We start from the raw sequence: 23,873 nt of genomic DNA on the forward strand, positions 1-23,873 counted from the left end.
ATTGTTTGCCCTATCTTTGAAATTATATATATATGAAAAAGGAAAAGAAAAGAAAAAGAAAAATATTAGGTTTCCCGAAATGGTTATGGCTCATTGGCAATGTTTCAAGAGTTAAAAAGCCTCCATTGCAAAATTGGAACATCCCTTATGTTATGTTGTTGGTAAGGCTACCTTAGTGATCCTCAAGTAAAAAAAATTGATCGTAAGGGTGAAGCTTATGTTTGTGTATCATTTCAATGCTCAATGTGAAAAACAAATGATGTATGATTTTTTTGGGATGTGAATAGGCCGTGTTAAACAGAAATCCAACCAAGAGAGGTGCAAATTGACTTCTTAGAACATTATCTTGAATTTCTCTAGGAAGAAAGTTTCTTGAATTTTTTTTTTTTTTTTTGGCTTTGTGGATGGATATGGGTTTATAAGTGGAAAGAAATTAACATTCTCACTATTTTATGGTGTCATGAGTAAGTCTTCTTTGAGCTTAAGCTTCCTTGTTAGAGTGTTGATAATCATTTGTTTTTTACCTATTCATTTGATAAATGTGGAAGATTCTTCAATCTTTATGTTTATTAATTTTGTCTAAAGTTAAGCTCTTGGTAGCATTCTTGTTCAATATGAATCAATTCTAACTCCTTGATTAAAAGATAAGTATGTCATTCTATTGTATCTTAGCTTTGATAAATCAAATTTTCAATTTTTGGAAAACTTGTTGGTGTGTTTCTTGTGTCTTATCGTTAGTTTTTGCCTAAGTCATTTTTAAGTAGGGTGTCAATCGATCTATTGAATTTGTGGATCAATCCACCGTGTGCACAGTTTTGTGACTGAGAGCCCTTAAACGAAATGTGGATCGATCCACCAAGATTGATACCACTTGGCTCCAACACTTAGAAATTTTTTGTTAAAAGTTTCCTGCAGTTGCACAGTTTTTTTTTTCCACTAAGAGCTCTTGAACAAAATGTGGATAGATCCACCAAGATCGATACTACTTATGCATTTGTGAAAAATTCCATTTTTACCCTCATCTGGTTCAACTCTTATGGTTTAATGAATCAGGGGCATTTTCGTAATTTTTTTATTAAAAAAAAACTCAAATCCTAAACATATATATATATATATATATATATTTGTAATTTTTTTCCTAGCTGCTTATACTCATGGGTTAAAAGGATGAGGACATTTTTGAAATTAAAAGTTAAAAAAAAATGAAAATGTCAAAACCCCCAAATCTGTTTAATTTTCTCATTTCTTTCAAAGCCCTAAGGTTTTTGTTCCAAATAAGAGAACCTTATTCTCTACATATCTTCACCATCGTTTGTTAGTTCTAGCCACTGTCACTAGAAATCATCGTTGTTAGTGTTCTTTTCTGGTCATTTCCGTTCCGCTCTCATTCTCATTCCCGTTGGTGTATAGTCAACTCTCATTCTCATTTCTGTCAGTGTATAGTCAGCTCTCATTGTCATTCCCATTGGTGTACAATCAACACGTCCGGTTTTGTCTACTGTCGGTGTTTCAGCTCCTACCGTCGACCTACGGTTCTCCACTATTTCCAACAGGATCTTCATCCTACCTTGATCTGCTCATTTTTTTCTTGTTTTTTGATTGTTTTCGGCCTGCATTTTCATTCTTTCTGCTTGCATCTTCTCTGGTGGTAGCCCCTATTCTTCTCTGTACAGGTTTGTTCTTCTTCCACTAGTGTTGCTTATTAGTTTTTGTGTGAGATTTTCTCACAATAGGCTGTTTGAGTGGGTTGTTTGAGAACAATGCCTCCAAAAGGCCGTGGAAGCAAAGCCCCTATTAAAGGTTCATCCTTTAGGACCTCACAAGGTGCTCAAGATGAGAATTTACCCATCAATCCACCTATCCAACCTCCTAGTATCCCCAAGGCTCCTGCAAAAACTTCCATTGATGGGATTCATTTCAATATTTTCCTGGAAAAGTTTTGTAGAGACATGTACACTAAGGTTTATCATCAGAGGTTTCTTGTTCTTGAGAGACAACTTGATTTAAAATATTTTCTCGACACACCAATTCCAGCATTGTTTGTAGAACTAGGATGACTTCCTCTAGAAAACTTCACTGGGATTGTTTCTGTTCCTATTGTCTTAATGTTTTATTCGAATATTATTGAACATGACTTGAATGAGTCCTATCTCAAGTCAAGTCTTTTTGGAATTGTTGTTAAAGTCACTCCTGAGGCGATTGTTGAAGTCTTAGGTATCCCATTGGTTAAAGCACCCTTTATGTGTGATTTGGAAATCACCTTTGAGCTATTGGATAGAGTGTTTATTGACTTATGGGGAGAGTTTCAAGGTCAACTAGGCTCAATTGTACACATTGGTAGCATATCTCATCCTGCATGGGTGTTGGCGACTTTTCTAACATTCTTAGTTTATCCCTCCTCTCATCGGATAGATATTTGTAAGAAATTCTGCATTATCTTGTCCTGAATTCTTCATCGGGAACCCATCAACCTAGTATCTTGCATCTTAGAAGAGATGATTGTTCGAGGAGATCCTATAGTGTCTAAGAAGGAGGTTATTCCCTATGGCATTTTAATCACAAAAATCTGCCAAAGGGCTGGAGTTGAATTTCCTGTAAATTCTTCATTTCTTGAACCAGTGGGTCCCATTGATACCTCATCTTGGAATCGAAGTCAAGGAAAGATTAAGGGTGCCCTTGGTTCTAAGAAGAAAGTGTGCCATAGTAGAGCCAATAGCAAATTTGGTGAAAGTGACTTAGATTCAGATGTAGATTCTAGTGTCATAGCTCAATTTTGTGCTAGGTTTAATGTATTGGATGAGAAAATTTCTGCTCAATCCACCTTATTGTCTGAGCAGATTTCTCAACTCCAATCTCATATGGAGAGAAGCTTCTCACTAATTGATGGACAAATGCTTTGCAACATGGATCAGCTACACGCTCTTGAAGATTTTGTCCATAAGCATCTTTCTTAGTCAAGTAGCAACTAGTTATCTTTTTGGAAAGCTCTTTATTTTATGTGCTTTGCTTATCATTTTCATTTTGCTAGTCTTATGTACTTTGCTTATTTTGGATAGCTCTTTGTCTCTTTCTGGGACAAAAATGGGGAGACATTTTACATTTTACACTTTACATGGATGGTGATATGTTGATCATGATCACCTTTTTGTGTATTTGTGGATATTGGACATGGTTTTGGACTCATGAATGCATATTGACTATCTTTAGACAAGTGATCTTTGTGGATATATGTGGATATTTATGTGTCAATTCATTCGAAACTTGTGAAAGCGTCTTGGTAATATGTGCAGGTGCTACTAATGTTTTTCTTGAGATTTATTTGTAGGCATTGTAGTACTTTTGGTGAGGTTTTGAGTGAGTGACTGGCCTTGTATGAGAGTTGGGTGGGGCTTACTTGCTTGTACTCATTGTGTTGTAAAGGGTTTTGTCCCAGAATTGCCAAAGAGGGAGATTTTGAGTGTTTAGCTAGGTTGGCAATTTCGGACAAAATTCCTAAGTGTCCCCTAACTCATCTTTTCAATTCCTCTTCGAACTACTTGACTTTGAAAACTAAAACTTTGCTAAGAGGTCGAGGTATGTAGCTGAGTGTGTGGTGATTGAATGTGAATCAACCCTAGTTTTAATCTTTAAATGTGTTAGAAAGTTGGGAGAAATGGTTTTTGGTGCAAGGTTTTTATTCTCCTATTTCTGGATCGATCCAAGTGCAGAGGCAAATCGATCCAACTAACTTGTTTTTTTTATCAAATCTCAGACATTAGATTAAGGGCTTCTTTTTACACTTTAAAAAGCAATATTCTCTCATTTTCTAGGTAGAGACCGCAGAAAATGTGGAAAAAGTTGCAGCCACTCCATGTGTTCTTCATTTTCTCATATCTTTTCCTAATTTGGGGGTTTTTGGTTACAAAGAAAATCTAATTCTCTTAATGTTTTCCAAACTAATTTTTCATGAATTTTCTTGAGTAATAAATGGGTTGATTTATTCCTTCATTCATATCTTAATCTCTCATTCTATTTGGGTTTGGGTACAAACCCATTTTCTTCTTGTGTGGATTCAAGAAGAGGCCGAGATTGAGCTTGGTGCGGACTCCAAGTGTGCTCCGAAAGATGAAGGTGAGAAGTTGAAAGTGAAGGTACTAGTCAAGTGGTCCGGGAAGGATTGGTTGGCTTGAAATAGGTAAAACTTTGTACTAAGTTTTTATTTTTCATAGTGGAGTTTTTCAATCAGTGGTAGATTCGTGGTTTTTTTTATCTCTTCGAAGGTTTTCCACGTTAAAATCCGGTGTTAATTGTCTCTTTCTCTCACTCTACACTTTGATTTATTTTCTGTATTTGATATCATTGATTAATTGGGCATATATGTTGAATGGAAGAATTATGAGGTCATATAAGTGTGATGATCCATGGAATATCCTTAATAATTTTTTTGCTCATTTTGGTTGATGATATCATGGAGCAAATTGATATGAATTGAGGATATAATTGTTCTTTTGATTTATTTTTGAGGATTGTTGAAGCATTTGCATGTGTATTGCATTTATGAATTGTTAGGAGAGTGTTGGTGCATACATTCTTGCTTGTGGATGTTGTGCTTTGTTGAAAAGTTGTTGGAAGAGAAGTTTCTTGATATTGAGAAAGTCTAAGGTTAGGTAATCTTTGTTGGGAGAATTTTTAAATTGTTCTACGACACCTATTCATCCTTTCTATGTGTAGTCCATTATTGAGATTCACATTTTCACTACCTTTAAATAATTCTTTAATTTCTTTCAAAATTTTTAATTAGCAAGAACAAAACAACACAAATTACCAAATAAAATAGAGAAAATGATTCAAATGCCTTCTCATATATCTAATAATCACGAAGAAAATATTAGTAATTATGGGTATATTGTTACTTCGATTTTACGGATATATCGGAGATATATCCGTTGATATTTTGATAAAAAATATCAGTGACATAAAAATTATGAAAATATTAGGAAAAAATCTAAAAAATTATCTAAGAAGTAAAAATAGAAACTTTAAAGTTTTTTTTTTATTTAAAAAATTGATATATATATATATATATATATATAATTTGTCATATTTGATAATAATATCCTCTACGTCGATTAAAAATATAAATTTTATAAGTATACATTATTATTAAGTTGCATTATATATTATTTTATAATAATACTATTATAACATGCCTAATTTTAAAATATATTTAATATTAAAATTATGATACATTTTAATTTAAATGTATTCAATGATATCAAATAATAATATATATGTATAATTTTTTTAATATTTATATTTTTTATATTTAATAAATTTATAGATTATATAAAAATTATATTTTTATATTTTTGGTAATAAATTAAATCACATGTAAAAATAAAATAATTAGAATTAATTTATTTAATAATATTGATAAAATATCCGAAAATATTGGTTGATGATATATATTCAGGATCCATAGATATTAGATATATCAAACCTTACTAATAATTACACCTTATTTCTCGAGGTTTTTGAAATTATATTGATACCCTCTATACTGTTAGGAATGACAACGGGGCGGGTTTGGGACGGGTCGCCCCATCCCAACCCCGCCCCGTTTATTAAAAACAATTCCCATCCTCGTCCCGTTTAAAAAATTAAACTGGGCGGGGCAGGGTGGGGCAGGTATGGGAATTACTTTAAAATTTTTTATTACATTAAAATAAATATATTTTATAAATACTCGAACCAGCCCCGAGTTTTAAAAAAAATCTCATACTCGCCCCAAACCTATTTATTAAAAATCTCATACTCGTCCCATTAGGGGCGGGGCGGGTACCCGATAAAACCCACCCCATTGCCATCCCTATATATTGTCCTTATTTTATTTTATATTTTCATACTAAATCAATCCAATTTTTTATGGTTTTTTTTTTTTTTTATGAGTATTTATCTTCTTCTTCAATGTTCTCATTCACAATAGCTTTGGTATGGAAAGCAACTCAGTCCTTAAACCCCTTACATTTCAAGAAGCTTAGCCCTCTATTTCTCGATCTTGATCTAATAAAATTATTAAATCAATCTCTAACCATGATTACAAAACCTTAATCCTCTATTTTTTCTTTTAAGGTCCTTCTCAAACACCATTTGTAGAGTACCAAAAAAACATTAGAGGCATTCATAAAGATTACCATTGAAAAATTTTAAAAAGGCACAAAGTCAAAGCAAATGGTGCATCTTTTGAGTGAGCCAAAATCAAATGTGACTCCTCGAACCCAAAGGCCAATGGCACTACGGTCATTTTAATGCCAAACATGAGAGCCCGATACATGAATGACCTTGACTAAAAAATCCAACAAATAGCTAGTTGACAACTACCTCAAGTTGATTCAAAACAATAATCAAAGCAAAATTAAAATTTTGTAAATTTTTAAATCCAAAACTAATTAAAATATCTAAACAATAAATTCAAATATTATCCCAAACACATTTGTTTTTGTTTTGTTTGTTTGTTTGTTTTTTTTTTTTTTTTCAAAAATCAATACTGAAGCAAGTATCCTAAATAATCAACTCAAAATCTATTTCTAAAAGAAGCACATTTCTTATCCTGATCTTGTCACCAATGTCATTTGTACCTGAATAGGAGAATAATAGAGAAAGGGTGAGCTAGACAACTCAATAAGGAAAAATAGTTTAATAAGAAAAATAAAGTATAGTATGGAATTAAATAAAAAAATCACATTTTTACAAAAATCAATTAGCAAGTAAGCTCCTTTAATTCAATAATTTAATTTACTTTCATAAAAAAAATTTAACACCTTCAATTTAAAGATAAAAAAACATAATATATTTGGCATAATCAATTAATGTTCAAAGGAATTTCACAAACAAATATTTTGCTTTGTTCCGCTTATAATAACACTATGCCTAAATAGTTTGACTTGCATTAGGTGGCTAGATTTAATTTATTCCTCTTATTGGTGGATGGAGTAGGTTCTAATAAATGGTATACCAATGGCCAATAATCAATGGTATACCAATGACCAATAATACCCTTGCTGGCTAAGGTTACACTATATCACTACCTCCACTAAGAGAAATGCAGGTCAAACAACTAATCCCATATTGACCAAGGTTACATATAATAAGGGTTTCCAAAATCATTATAATAAATTGAAAGTAAAATGCACTTGCATAATAATAAACCAAATGATATGATATTTCTAATTTATTTTATAAATCATGGAACAAATTAGAATATATTTCAAAAAAGTATTACTTGATTCACTTTGGAAAATTCAAATATTTTGATGCTTCCAAAAACAGATAAAAAATATATAGGAATTATAAAATGACTTATTAAGTTTTTAACCCTTACCTTAAAAGGAGTCTCTCAATTTTCTGAAGCACTTGATCTCAAAACACTTATATAGTGCATTTAACAGCGATTTTGAAAAGTGTTTTTTAGCTTTTCTAACACTTGAATATTTTTATTTTTCAAGTATTAAAAATGGTAGAAACACTTTTCAGAATCACTATCAAACACACTCTTAATCTACACTTAACATAACATATTTTTAAAAAATAATTATTCGATGAGTTATTTATCCAAAATTATGATTTGATATTCTTAATTTTGTGTTAATATTATTCTCCCTCGTATTTTTGTTAATACTCCGATTTTTTATTTTCTTTATAAATGTGATGTTATTTTAATCAAGAGGCAATTTCCAATTTATATAAAATTCTTATTCCCCAATATATTCATAACATACCCTTTTCACTTGAACTAAAACTCTCAACATTCTAATCATGTGTCTATTTAATTAACCTTCTTCTTCTTCTTCTTCTTCTTATTATTATTATGATTTTCTACTTCATTATTCTATTTTCTATTTTCTATTTCACTTTCCACACATTGCAAAACATCCAAACCCGAAACTCAAGAATATTTTTCACTCCACATTATTTATTTAAGCCAAACTCACTATTATTCATTTAGGGAGTGCACAAAGATTTGTTAAAAAAAAAAAAAAGGGGGGATTTCAGATTTTGAGCTTCAAATTTTTTTATGGATTTAGGATTTGACTTGGGAATTATATAAAGATTTAAACAGAAATTTAGAATTATAGGTTTGGGAGTTCATAAAAAATAAGATGGGGTGCCCAACTTTGACCCATTTTTGAGGATCTTTGGAAAGCCAACACATTTTAATTAAATTCAATCTATTTAATAAATTTTTTTTTTTCTTAATGCAGGACATCATTTTTTTCTTCTTTTTTTCTTTAGTTATTTAACTAAACAACGTTAAATAATAAAAATCTAGGTATTAAATAAAAATTACTTTCCAATTAATCTTGAATATTCTCTATTAAATAGATTAAATTTAATTAACTTCAAATTTTACTAATAAAAATCTAGGACTAAGGGTATTTTATAAATTTTTACTAAATTAACTAGTAATAATTTGAAAATAATTAGAAGTAGATAATTTCATAAAAAAGTTTAATTAGAATTAATTAAGTTTTTATATTAAAAAAATATTAATATTTTTAGTTAAGTTGAATTAGATACTAAGATAAGATAGATAAAACAACATTTAGGGGACGGTATTTTAGTTATTTATCAATTATTTAACAGTAACATCATCCTTGACTAACTAACAGTCAATCTTCAACCTTGTTCAACGTCAATCAACGGGTGGTTATGGTACACCGTACACCATGGTGGGTTATTAAGAGGATATTAATGTAATTTCAGAAAATTGAGAGACTAAAGTATAATTGTCAAATACCTTAGGGATGACTGTTTAGTTTTCCATATAAAATATTGCTCAACATAAATAAATTTAATCCCATAAAATAATTGTAAAAATATTAATCTACAACAATAAAATAGTAATAATAATAATAATAAACTATACATTATTTGGAAGGTATGCAAACAAAGAAAACTACAGATAAATTAAAAACTTGAGTAAATTAAATTTTGACTATGAAAATGAAAATAGTAAAATTAAAAAATTTGATCCATTAATTATTTATGTTTAGACAATTAAATGAAATGCTAAAAACACGTAAAAATATATTAAAAAAGAGCGATTACCTCAAATAGGGAAGAATGATAGAGCTCCAACCAGCTTGTTCAACCCGAACCACCTTTAAACTTTTGATTGGAATCTAACGAAAACAAATCGTATTATGCTTAATTGAAATGAAATGATTGAATTTAAAATGGATTATTGCTTTAGCAATAAAGACTTTGAATCGACTTATGCATGAAGTAATCTAATCAAGTACACTATTGTTTACTAAATTTGTAAGAAATGTCATAAAACAATACTCTATCTAATTAAAGATAATTAAAAACATAATATTTTGGCAGTAGTTTTTAAAAACTAATGAACAAATTTTTATTCATTAGAAATATTATTGGAGGAAAAAACTATCTAATTGAATTACTTTACCAATGATTTTAACTTGTCAATAAATAGGTATCACACTATTTCAACAATAAGAAGAATTGCATGTTGCAAGAAGTTTGGAAGAAGCTTACAGGAGGAATAGAGATGGAGGGGGAAGTCGGATTTGGCAAAGAGAGTGCCCATGGTGGTGGGAGAAGGATAAGAGAAGCTGCATTCCCCATCTTTCTTGTCTTCCTCATACACCAGACGAACCCCACACTTTTTCACCTCTAGGTGCTCCCCCATGCGATATATACGAAATGAAACTGTCATGCTGCCGCTCTGCTTTCCGAACTCACCATTGCTTCTAACTTCTAGGCCGCCAACTGATCGATACGCAAACCACATGTGGTCAGCTTTCATTGAAATATGCATGTGAATCGTGTTATACACACCAGCATCTTCGACACAAAAATATATAATGCCCGAGTACTCTTCCCTGTCGTCTACAACAGCACAAGCAGCCAATCCCATCAAATTGGTATTATACCAATGTGGAGGCAGCTCGACTGTTACAGAAGAGCCCATGCTCTGATGGATGAACCACTCTGGAATGCTATTTCCAGGAACAATAGCATCATAATGATTAACTGGACAAGGGGTATCCTGTACCATGAAAACAAACATTGTTGGCATGCACGTAAACAAAATATTATAATATAATATCAAATATTGAAGTGCAATATATTTTTCATTTCGTTTTTTATTCCTGATGGAAACAAAATATGAGTATATGTAATATATGCAGACCAAAATAAAATCCTAAAATATGTGTGTATACCACTGGAAATAATACATATATGTGTATATAAGTGAGAAACCTTATTTGGATGCAGGGATTTCGGTATTGATGCAACAAGCTGAATTCCCAGTACGATAGCTTCCAGAACGCCACTGTGCTCATTCTCCACCATTCGGAAGCAATTAGAAAATTTAAAGGTGAACCCTCCTGACTGCCTCAATGCATATGCACTTAATGGATATGAGAAGGTTTCCAGGGACGTGCAATCATTGCACCCTAGAGTTTCAATACTTGATGGAAGCTCTGGCAATGATTGAAGACTCTTGCAGTGCTTCAGTATCAGCTTTTTGAGCTGAGAAAGTTGACTGAGGCTAGCAGGCACGGTAATGATCAAACTGTTTCTGCTCAGATCTAAATCTTTCAATGAAGATAGGGATGCGAGGTCACTGGCAGTGCTCCTTCCACGAGGTTGCAGTCACTTAAATTCAAACTTTGCAAGGAGTGTAAACCCAACAAAGAAGGCAGTCGCAAGTATTTTGTTGGTGATGACCAGAAAGAGAAAACCAAATTCCGTGACATAGAATCCCCTCCCTTACATCCTGCAAATGATAATACTCGAAGGTTTGACAAAAGAGTAATACAGGGAGGTACCTCTTGTATAGCAGTTCCATTTGCATTGAGCTCTACTAAACATTGTAGGCTCCCCAAGTCATCTGGCAATTTCTTCAGTTCGATGCAACCAGAGAGAGTAAGAGTCTGAAGAGATGTCAGCTCACAAATGCTTTGTGGAAGATTTGCAAGTTGTTTACAATTGGTCAAATCCAACAAAACAAGCCCATTAAGATGTGCAATTGATGAAGGTAGCCCTCTGATAGCAGTCCCATCTAAATAAAGCTCTGATAAATTTTCCATTTGCCCTTGGACCTCTGGAAAATTCTTGAGTTTTGAGCAGCCAGAGAGAATAAGAATTTGAAGAGACTCCATATGGATGCTGCTTGGGAAACTACTGAGCTTCTTGCAGCCTTCTAAATTCAGGAAAATAAGCTCCTTAAGAGCTCCAATGGATGGGTGAACTTTCACCAAACTTGTACAACCTTTGAGGATTAGTCTCCTTAGTTTTGGGGTCCCAGAGAAGTCTGGAGTATTGGTTAGAAGTTGAGAGTGGCAAAGTTTGATGAATTTCAACTTCTCAAATGGCTGCCAAAGAAAAAGAGGAAAAAAAGGTTAGAACAAATCCACTTTGATGAACTCTATAAGTCATTTAAAGGAAAAAAAAAATGCATATATATAAACTATACTTATACCTTGTTTCCTTCCCATAATTGTGCAAGCTGACTAGAGCACATGTTTAGCTCAACAAGCTTCTCTGGATAAAAATTTGCTGGAAGGGTCTTCAAAGGGTATCCATGCCAATGGAGAGATCTTAAGTTGTTGGAGAGAAATTTAAAATTCCCAAATAGATGCAATTTACAACCATTGTCCCCATGGTATTTCCTTCTCCAAGCATCAGCCCTAGCAATTAACTCTTTCCTAGATAAATATTCAGAGCTTCCAAAAAATTCACAATTACAGAATCTGAGCAATCTTAATCTGTTCATCTTTGCAAAGGCATCAACATTGAGGTTTAGCTCTTTAGATGCTGACAAGTCAAGGACTATGCCTTCAACTGCTTGAGTCCCCTAAAATTAACCAAGAGCAGAGTATGAGATGAACGTTAAAATGAAACTATTGAAAAAGAAAAATGAAAGTCTAGACAACAGCAAACTAATGACTTTTTTTTTTCTTTCCTTTATTTATTTTTTTTTTTTGTTAGTGTTGTTGGAGAAATGATTTTGGAACACAAAAAAACACATTTTTTAAGGTAGCAATTATTGTAATGTAAGTAAAATTGTACAAATTTGTGAGTTCTTAAATGACATGGAATAATATTCATCAAACTCATACTTTCAATTAGAGCTTATACATGTAAAAAAGAGAGTTAATGCACTTCGGTCTTACCGTATTTGTTGTTAATACATGATTAACATCATCATGAACCAGTAACCTACTGCGTGTGCCGAGGTCTTTGATAGATTCTTGACGAACAACTTCCCAACCCATTTCTTGTAGCAAATCATGCATGCACAACTTATTTTTTGAAATAGTTATGAGCGACTTATCTAGAAGACTTCTTATGCCAGTGTCAAAGAAGAAACAACTATCTAGTATTTCTCTAACAAAATCTTTGTCTTGCCCTTTATAGAAGAATGCAACATCAAGAAATATATCCTTTTCATTGTCATCTAATCCATCAAAACTTGTTTTGAGCACATTCTGAACTTTCTTGTTGGGGAATTGTTTTAGTTTATCCAATTCACTCTTCCATTCGGGAACGCTTTTTTCATATAGAAAAGAACCCAAAACTTTAAGGGCTAAGGGAACCCCTTTAGTATAATATAATGCATCACCACATAGGGTCATAAAATCTTCTGTAGGGAACTTTTGTCTAAATGCACACTGGCAAAAAAGCTTACGAGCTTCATCATACTTTAATTCCCTAACTTCATATATTGCATCCACTTGACGATTAAGCACTTGCTTATCTCTACTTGTTATGATAATTCGACTTCCTGGACCGAACCAATTATGATTTCCTGCTAAATCCTCCAATTGTTGTTGGTGATCCACATCATCAAGAATAATAAGGGCCTTCATGGAGCGGAGTCTATCCTTTATAATATTCATTCCTCTATTGAAAATTTTTGTATTTAGATTTTCTTCCCTTAAAACTTGTGAAAGGAGTTCAATTTGTAAATCAATTGAATCATTTTTTTGCGATTTTTCTCTAACATTTGAAAGAAAGCAACAACCTTCAAATTGGTTACAAATTCTCTCACAAACAACTTCGGCAATGGTAGTCTTACCTATGCCAGGCATGCCCCAAAGTCCTACCATCCGAACATCAATTGAGTCAAGGCATAATAATGAAACCACATCCTGTATATGGGAATCCATTCCAACTAAAGCCTCCATGTTGCTCGAGGATGCATCAATCAAATCATTCAGGATCTTGGTAACAATTTCCTCAATAACCTTGGATTCATGTCTACAAAATTCAAATTAAGAACAATCATATGGTCATTTTTTTTAAGCCATAAAGGGACAAAAAAAGAAATAGATGAACATAATAGAGCTTAATTAGATTTATTCTTCACTGCTGAAAAAAGAAGGCAGGTCAAATATAACTTCACAGGATGAAGGTAAAACTGATCAAATTGTTAATCCCATTATCATATTGTTAGGGTGGGAACACATATATAGTAGCCAATAAAAGAAGAGGTATGAGGCTAGGAATACTCTATGGTGAAATTATACAATCTTAGATGTTATTATTCATTTTGGCACTCTCCCAATTGATGAGTCTGCATAAAGAACATCTTAGAAATGAGGCTAGGAATACTATGAAAGCTACTCAATGCATTTTATGGTAGTGGGACCTCTACAACAACACATCCATCTAGAGAGGGACCACTAATTCCATGTGGTTCATATTGATAACATGGTCGACCTTACAAGGAAAGGATTGGTTTTTCAAAGCTGAAAAAGAATGATGATCCAATGGGGTTGGTGTACACTTAAGGTTGGAAAAGCATTTATCCAATGGGGTTGAAGCAGTTCAATGGGATTTGTTGGCGGTAGGGCCCAAGTTTACTAATAAAGAGCCATGATAATTACCATTAGGGAGTTGCAAACTAGTTTTATCAAGGGGCATATGACCAGGTGCCTAACTTCATTTATGCTTCTTGTCATTTTTGGGATCAACAAACCTCATTGATCAGTTGTAAAATGAAATTTTACAAAATCCTCATCCTAGCTTTATCATTTTTCTTTTTGATAAATAAACAGGCAACATTTGATTAATACACACTTCAAATATTCCAAGAAAGAAATTTAAACAGAGCTGAGAAGGGAAAAAAAAAACACATATATAGAAAGCAAAAAGGTGCAGTAGAATTACTTTTCTCGCGAATCTCATTCAGAAAACTTGGCTGCTTCATATATATATATAGGGTTTAGATTCATCTTCTTGGATCAATATCTACACTCCTTTACTAGGTATTGATTGACAAGAAAATTTGCAAAATCAACCGCCAACATTTGACTACTACGTACTTCATTTTCCCAGAATGAAATTTAAGCAGAGCTTAGATGAAGAACAAGAAAAAAAACCGACAAATATAAAACAAATAAGTGCAGTTAAAAGAATTACCTATCTCTTGAATCCCATCCAGACAGTCCGGCTGCTTCAGTTAAAGCTTCTCTCCACTTGAGCACTTTCTCCACATTCGCCCTGTAAACTTGTTCATGCTTGGCAAATGCTTCTGCAAAACTCTCTGTTTGTTTTCTTACATGAGAGGGATCCACTTTGTAAAAAACTGGTAGAGCCCTTTGTCCCATCACTTTGACGCAGTTCAGAATCTTTACCAGTTCATCCAAACACCAACTCGAAGAAGCATAGTTTTTGGAGAAAATGATGATGGAAAACCTTGACTCTTCGATTGCCTTCAGGAGTGCTGGAGATATTTGTTCACCTCTCCTGAGTTGATCGTCTATGAAAGTCTTGATTCCTTTTCGGCAAAGCGCCTGGTGAAGATGATCAGTAAAGCTTTTGCGGGTGTCTTCACCTCTGAAACTAAGGAAGACATCATACTTCCAGTGATGGGTTGTAGAGGAAGAAGCTAAGAGGCTGGTTGAAGAAGAAGCCATTGGAAAATTGGAAGAAGGGGTTGGAAGACTGGTAGGTTGAGTGAGAGAATTGTACAGCTGAGGAGGATAGGGATGGACCAATGCCACATTAAAGCAAGATATATATGGATTGATATGCAGACCACTCAAAAATTAAACAAGTAAATAAATAAATATTGAAAATGTATTTCTCTTTTTTTATTTTCACACCACAAATTTCTTTAAAGATAAAAGAAAAGTCAAAATGTCGAAAAGAAAATGGGAGTGGCATAATATATATATATTATCATAGCACTCTTATATAGAAAAGGATACAAATGAATGTTATTTATTTAAATCTTTCCTTGTTAAATTTTACACATAGATTAAAAATATTAAAAAGGTTAATTACACTCAAATTCTCCCTTGTCTAAATACATTACACCTTCATAGATTTTAAATCTCGTCAATCAATGTCTTTATTTTTTAAAAAAAAAATTAATTTTTATAAATTGAATATATCTATGTGGTGTTAACTGATGAAATTTAAAATCGTTAATACTTATGTGTATTTATATCAAACTTTAAAGGATATGAATGAAATTAACTTGAAATATTATAAGACTACAAATAATAAGGTAAATGCGTTGGAAACATTTATCATTCTTTTTCTATATATATTATTTATTTTAATGAAAATATATTGTTTTCAAATTAATACCATCATGTCTAACAAAAATGTTATATTAAAAAAGAATGAAGTCCTAATTTTTTTTCAGTAATATCGATAGTTAGATTTTATGAAAAAACAAAAAAAATATTAGACAGAAATTTGAAAAAAATATCGACAAGATGGAATTCAATAAAAAAAATTATAAAAATGTGATAAAATAAGTCATAATACACATATTAAAATTATTTTATTAAAAATAATAATATATATTGAGATATTTGGTAATTATAAATGTGAGCTAATAAAATGATATTTTTGAAATTTATTCTCCATAATTACTAATGTGAAAATAGAAATTTTATCTCATTCAAAACATATTATATATTTCAATATTTAAATTAAGACACGTTATTAAAATTTTCAACCTAATTTAATATTTTACATTATTTTAATGAATATTTTATTAAATATTTTATAACATAGGATCTATAAATTAAGCTTTCACCATATTCTAGAATTTATTTTAACATCATATTAAAATTTTTATTTCTTATTTTTCTTAATATTCGAATCTAAATTTAAATTTAACAATAAAATATCATATCATTTTTTTAAGTTGTTTAGCTATGAATCATTAATAGTAAGTTTTTCGATTTTTCCTAACTTCTTAAATTAATGTATCAATATGAAACCCTAAATTAATGTGTAGTATTTTGAGGTGGAGATAGAATTTTTACATAAATTTATATATAAAAAAGCAAGTTTCCAGTGAGTCCGGGCTTAGACGTAATTTAAATAAAAAATGTTGAATGGAAAAAGGATTGCATGTACATTATGAAGAAGTTATCTACACTTAATTGAAACTAGATGTTTAAATAAGCTCAAGAAATAAAATTGTTACTCAAATTTCAAGGCATATTAGCCGAGTGCATTGCAATTGTAATTATACAATAGAGTTTAAGCATGTTTACAAACATTCACGAGTCAATATCAAATAGTCGTGATTAATTAAAATTCAAGCTGATTTTTTTTACTTAATAGTCTATTATTTGGAAAATAAAATTAGCCGACCCAAAAAAACCTATTTTTATCACAAGAATAACCCCATTAGTTTTCATAACCATTCTCCATGCATGACTCGATTTACTGAAAATTTATGATTAATAGACCTTAGGGGCTATTCAACCATCATCAAACATTAATTTGAATGGTCAAAAATCATGATGTAGAGAAATTGTATCTATGTTCCTGGACATAAACTAAATTGATGTTTTACTCGTTATCTAACTTTAGATTCAATTAAAAAATATTATAAATGAATCATGAGAAATTATATTATTGACTTTGAATGCGTTTAATAGTATTTCTATTTAAAGTTTTTTAAGTCAAAGTAATTTTTTTTTGAAGCATTTTTAAGATAATCACCAATTTAAAAGTGTATTTAGCATTGATTTTAAAAAATGTTTCTAATCTATTTAACACTTGAATGATAAAATTTTTCAAATATTAAAAATGTTAAAAGTATTTTTTAGAATTACTACTAAGTGGGCCTTAAGTGTTTCTCCAAAAAAAATTCTAAGTGATTTTCTAATCGTATAAGTGACTTTTTAGATTTTTAAAATTGTTTTTTGAAGTTTATTAAATATCTATTTTTTTTTTAAAAAAATATTTTATAAGTTTAAAGCACTTCTTACCATCATTATAAAATGGATTGTTAGTCTACATGGCAAATATATGCCTCAAGTTTTAAGGCTAGCCTTAGAAGGGACATGCCGCATTAGAAGCCTCAAACTTTGACACCTACAATTTAGGGGTGCACTCCTTCGTGTGGTTTGCAAAATCCTTACATCTAGAAGACAATTAAGGTGTAAATAATAAAAAAAAAGGTTTAGTTCTCATGGAATTTTCCATATAAAATCTATATTAAAAAAACTTAAAATTGGGAATGATATAGTATGAATAGATATGATATAAATTATTAAAAAATAATGATTATAATTAATTTTTAAATATTAAATTATTAAACTATTGATATTCTATTAATCTAATTTATAAAATTACTACGATAAATTTTGATTTAAAGAATTTATTTTGAAGAATAATAATAGAAAAATAAAGTTTAAACAACTATAAAAAAACAAATGCATTCGGACCAATTGGTGAGCCAGTGCTTGAGTTTGCACCAACAACAAAGAATAGAACTTATCGCTATAGTCCTTCATTGTTAAAGGGCGTTTTTCCCTACTATGAAAACTTTGCCTATTTGCCTCACAAAGAAGCCGAGGTGATGATTGGTTGGTATATGTCGTTTGTCCCCGTTGTTTTCAAGAAACAAGTGTGCTTGCTTGCTAACTTTGTTGAATGTGCAATAGTTGATTTTATTTTACTATGAGTCATAGGACCTGTAGATGTGCTATGTGTCGATTGGGTAATGACAATCTTATCATCACCCTTGTTAACATTACAATTTGAGTCTTTTTAAATGTCATCATCTTAGTAATGGTCACTTTCTTAGTGAGAGAGATGAGAGACAAAGACATCCCACCAAGTGTGCTAGAAATTTGTGAGTACAAATTTCGTGAAAATCTAGTAAAACAAGCAAAACTATAGAAAATTATACAAGACAAAAATTTATTAAAATTAATAATGGTGGGAATATAATCTTTGTAGTAATATTTTTTACAAAAAAAATTTTCCCTCTGATTCTTTCACTTTAATCACAACCCAACAAATGATGATGAAAATGTTTTCTTTATTCTGAAAGTCAATCAAGGGCCTAGAGTGACTTATTCTTGAATGACTTTATCGAAAGGCGAAAATATGTGCGTAGTTCTTCTGTGGTCTTTCTCACTTACAATGAGATTTTGTAAAACCTTAAGTCAATTGAGGGACTAAAATGACTTATTTCCGAATAATTTTGATCATAATAAAAAATAAAACAATAAAAGTGTTTTCTTGATTTTGAAAATCAATCGAGGGCTCAAAGTGACTTATTCTTGAATGACTTTATCAAAAGGCAAAGAACATTGTGTGTAGGAAGATTTTGTAAAGCCTTTACTTCTTTGTGAAGTCTCTTTTCTAGAGTAGAGTCGTTTTATCGATCTTTCCCCATCCTTTCATTGAAGGAAGTCATTTCTTTTTGTAAATGAAATTAGGGAATTAAATTTTGAAATTTCCCAAAATATAGTTACTTAATTCAAAGAATTTGGTTCCTTGATTTTAATAATTTTTCCTTTTCATCAAAGAAATTTGTCAACAAGAGCATATTTATTTTTAATTTTCCTTTGACTTTAATTAGAAGATTTGATTTTATTTGTAAGACCAAATTTGGTAGTCTTTCAAATTTTATCATGTCACCTTTTGAATATATGCCACGTGTTAAATGTGTGACATATCATTTACCAAACCCAAATTTTATTGAGATGGGAAATCAAAATTTTGAAGACCAATTTAATAATAATTTAATTCATTAAAAAATTTGATGTTTACACCCACATTTCCCTACACATGAATAAAGGGTTAGCATGCAGTATTATCCAAAATGTTGATTTCTTCGGGATGGCAAACAGATGGGCTCCCTTCTGTGGATTTTCTGGTTAAATGAACTTAAACTTCAGTGTAACACCATGGCCACACAAGAATGTCGTACATCTCTCTGTTTCCTATTTCTTTTCTTTAATTTTTTTTTAATCATTACTTTTATCTGCATTTGGTTGGGATTTATTTTGGGATTCATCAATTCCTAATAGATAAGGCTTAATGCAACTGGGGTTAATTACTTTAGTAAGAATGGCAATATGACGAGTTTTTTTTATGCCCATCTCATATGGATTGTGATTGGAATTAAAATAACTATGTTTGGAATTAAAATATATAGGTTATGAAAATATTTGAATATTTTTTTTTAAAACCTAAGACAAATTGGAGGGTTGGAGTATTATCTTACCTCACCCACCCCAATTATATACATATGATTAATCTTTAAAAATAATTTAATTTAAATGTTTTTATGTTCTCATTTTTAACACATATAAAATAATACAAATTATTTTTTAATAAAATAAATGATAAAAAATATAATACTTTATTTTTTTATAAGATATATTTATTTTGAATATCATTAAAAAATTTAAAATTTAAATAAAATTACTTTTTAAAATTTTGTTAATTTTGTATTTATTCTTTAAAAAACTCATTATTCTTTTTTTTTTTTTTTTAAAGTTAATTTTGTTATAGTTTTTACAATATTGTAGTAAGTAAACTCATATCATTACATTGGTTTTCTCCCATTAGTCCTACAATGTTTCAACCTAGACCAACTCTGCGTGATGACCTTGTCACATAGAATTACATGATGGTATGTAATATTCAGTTAGATAAATAAAGGAACAAAAATATTTATATATGTGTGTGTCTTGTCCCACTGTATACCTTCTAACTTGCACACTATACACTGCCAAAAGAGTTTAACGCAAGGCTATGGCTTGCCCCCCTTCATTTTCACGCCCCCAAGTTACTTTTATGCATTTGGAGCTTCTAGGATATTGGAGGAATGAAGGGAGACTGTCTATAAGGCACTGAACGATACAAAATGCCCAAGAATAAAGTCCCCAGAGTCGGTATTACGTACATTAATCATCATATTGCCCTTGAGTGAAATATCCATCACATGAGCAGGTCAAATCCACTGTTATTGATAACCGTCATTCATGATTTGAGGACCAGATGCCTGAGGACTTCCCATTTCAGTGAAAAAAATTATTGATTAACTGAGCATGGCTCTTCCGACTGTACCTCTAGCTTTTGTCGCAATACATTAGAAGCTGCGAAAAGAGTCTTATGCAAGGTTGTGGCTTCCATTAATTCACTCTGGGTACAATAATATCACTCTTAAACCCAAGAATAGGTAACTCAAATGATAACTTTTAAAATAGGTCTATGGAGTATAATGTTGAAAGCTACAAAATATTTGACCTACCTCATTGATTACCAATTGATTTTCAGATGATCTGGATTCTTCTAAGGAACACATAAGAGTGCTACATTAAGAACATGAAAAGTAAATGTTCTAACAATGTAAAACGATAGGAAGTAGATGTATTCAGTTAAATAAATCTATGTAGTTTTTTCTCATATTAGTGGATAATTACTAACCAGGGGTTTTTAGATGGTTTTTTATAGTTATATCTCTTGTCATAATTATGCGATTTTATAATTATTGTGCATGGGATCGATGAATTCTTAACCGTCTTTGAATATTTGATATTGATTACTAATTGGCATAAAAATTGGGGGAAATAGCTTAAAACACCTATTCAATCCCATATGTTGAGACAAGATAGTTCAAATTTTATTTTTGGGGAATATATATATATATATATATATATATAATATTATATATATATATATATATATATATTATATTAATATATATATATATTTATATATATATATAATATATATATCATAAACAATGAGGGCTACTCTAATCACTACTAAATAATAGTAATTGGTCTCCTTACACAAAATAAAACTCATTTTAATATTTTTGGATTGAAAAAAAAAGAGAAGTTAATAATATTATTAAAAACATATATTTTTCATCATATTCCATCTTATTTTAATTTTTTATTAAATTTCCTTAATTTTTTTCCATTAAGTTATCTTTTAATATATTGTTTGTGTAGTTTCAATCCTATTATATACTCCAAAATATCCTTTTATTAATTTCTTCAAACTTTAACAGTTTCTATTTATTAGAAATATTGTTTAAGGAAAAAGATATTTAATTAAAGAACTTCACCACTGATACTTAATTGTCAACAAATAACTATTGATAATATTCGGGCAATAAGAAAAACAGAAGCCATGATATCATAATTAGGAAAGCTGCATTCCCCGTCTCTGTGGTCCTCGTATACTAGACGAACCCCACACTTTTTCACATCTAGCTTCTTCCCCCGGAGAAATCTACCAAATGAAAGCTTCATACTCCCATTCTGCTCTCCGAACCGACCATTGCTCCAAAATTCGAGTCCACGGAGTGATCGATACCCAAATCATATGTGCTCAGATTTCATTGAGAATTGCACGTTAATGAAATGGAAGCCACCATGATTACCCCATGAAAAATATATACTTCCCGAGTGGCCTCCGTCGACAACAGCACAAACTGCCATTCCCATCAACTTGGTATTATGCCAATGTGTACTGTGGAGGCAACTCTACGGTCACTGAAGACCCCATGCTCTGATGGATGAACCACTCTGGAATGCTACTTCCAGGAACGATAGCATCGTAATAATTATCTGGATCTAGGGCTTTCGGGATTGATGCAACATGCTGAATTCCCAGTAGGATGGCTTTCATAATGTCACTGTGCTCATTCTCCACTAGTCTGAAGCAATTAGAGAATGTGAATTTGAATTCCCCACGCTCCTTCAATTTGTAAGCACTTGATGGATATGAGGATATGCAGTGATCTGCATATAATATTTCAATACTCGATGGAAGCTCTGGCAATGATTGAAGACTCTAGCAGTGAGCCAGCACGAGCTTTTTGAGCCGAGGAAGTCGACTGAGGCTTGCAGGCATGGTGATGAAACTGTTTCTGCTAGGGGCTAAACTTTCCAGTGAGGGCAGGCAGCTAAGATCACTGGGCAGTGCTCCTTCCAGTAGGTTGCAGTCGCTTAGATTTAAGTCTTTCAACGAGTGTTGATAAGGGAGAATCATACAGGATCAGGTCACAAGAACTGTACTGGGAGTCGGAAGATGTGAAAATGGTCTCTATGTGTTGGATCGTTGTCATCATGCCCTTATGTCCACCACTTCTCCTTCACCGCGAGCCTCTGTTCGTTTATGGCATGCCCGCCTTAGTCATCCCAAATTATCGTATTGCTTTCTCTTTCTAGATTAGGATATATTTCTTGTAGTAAAAATTGGTGAACATTGATTCTGAAATTTATGTTGGTTGTAGACTTGGCAAAAGCCATTGTTTACCTTTTCTCTAAATGATGAACGTTGTGCCATACCTTTTGATAGCTTACACTGTGATTTATGGGATCTGTCACTAGTTCTCTCTTTTACTGGATATAGAGACTATGCGGTATTCATTGATGATTGTACCAGATTTAGTTGGATATTCCCTTTAAAACAAAAATATGATTTTTTTGATACCTTCATCCATTTACAATTATATTGAGACTCAATTTTCATCTAAAATAAAATCCTTTTAATGTGATGGTGGAACCGAATTTACAAATAATAAATTTCGATCTCACTTGCAATCTTGTGGCATTGTTCTCCGTTTGGCATGCCCCTACACTCCTAGTCAAAACGGCATTGCCGAACGCAAGCATCGCCATGTCACAGAAACGAGTCTTACCCTTATGTTCCATGTACGTGTGCTGCTCTCTTTGTGGGTTGAGGCCTTCTCAACTACTGTCTTTCTCATTAACCGACTCCCGTCACCGTTACTTGATGGCAAAATTCCTTATGAGCTCTTGTTTGGTAAGCAATCGGATTACTCTATGCTTCGCACTTTTGGGTGTCTTTGCTTCCCTTATTTGAAAGATTACTCACCAAATAAATTGTCTCCAAAATCTTCTTTTTGTATCTTTTTAGGTTATAGTACACTTCATAAAGGATTTCGATGCCTCGACCGAAAGACACATCGTGTCTATGTTTCTTGACATGTGCAGTTTTATGAAAATACTTTTCCTTATCATGGTGATTCTTTAAAAAATTTACAAACCAACATTGACTATACCCATTTTTCTGAATGTCTAGACTGTGTGTCTAGTTCTTCTACTATTGGTTCTTCTCATTCGTTTTCGAGTTCACCATGTTTGCCTTGCAGTGATTCTCCACATCTGTCCTCGAATCCTTCCCCTGATCTGCAAGGTCCTATTTCTGTGGAACCCCTCTAAAATTCTATAGCTTCAGACTCAACTTTCCCACCGTCGGTGTCTTCCGCTCCTCGTGTGATCACTTCCAGCCACCCGATGATTACCAGAGGAAAAACTGGTATATTCAAACCATGGTTATATCATGCTATGAATGTTTTGTCTTCTACTCAAACTTTTCAGGCATTTCTTCCTCTCAAAGAACCTCGGGTTTTAAGTCTGCTACATCAAGAAATACATCATGTTCATTATCATCTAATCCATCAAAACTTGTTTTGAGCACATCTTGGACTTCCTTGTTAGGGAATTGTTTGAGTTTGTTGGATTCACTCTTCTATTCATGTATGCTCTTTTTATATAAAAAAGAATCGAAGACTTTGAAGGCTAAGGGAAGGGCTCCAGAAT

At 31.8% G+C, this 23,873-nt stretch overlaps 1 protein-coding gene across 1 annotated transcript; it reads right to left on the reverse strand.

The window, feature by feature from the left end:
- Positions 1-6,484: 6,484 nt before the first annotated feature.
- On the reverse strand, positions 6,485-14,947 carry LOC117906116 (disease resistance protein RUN1-like). The gene is given in 8 exon segments (XM_034819071.1): positions 6,485-6,617; positions 9,088-9,161; positions 9,538-10,051; positions 10,267-10,634; positions 10,637-11,384; positions 11,492-11,866; positions 12,186-13,272; positions 14,437-14,947. Coding segments are annotated over 7 exon segments (3,624 nt in total). The 5' UTR covers positions 14,934-14,947; the 3' UTR covers positions 6,485-6,617; positions 9,088-9,126.
- Positions 14,948-23,873: the final 8,926 nt, after the last annotated feature.

This window comes from Vitis riparia, chromosome 18 (genome assembly GCF_004353265.1).
Source record: "Vitis riparia cultivar Riparia Gloire de Montpellier isolate 1030 chromosome 18, EGFV_Vit.rip_1.0, whole genome shotgun sequence".
NCBI classification, from domain to species: Eukaryota; Viridiplantae; Streptophyta; class Magnoliopsida; order Vitales; family Vitaceae; genus Vitis; species Vitis riparia.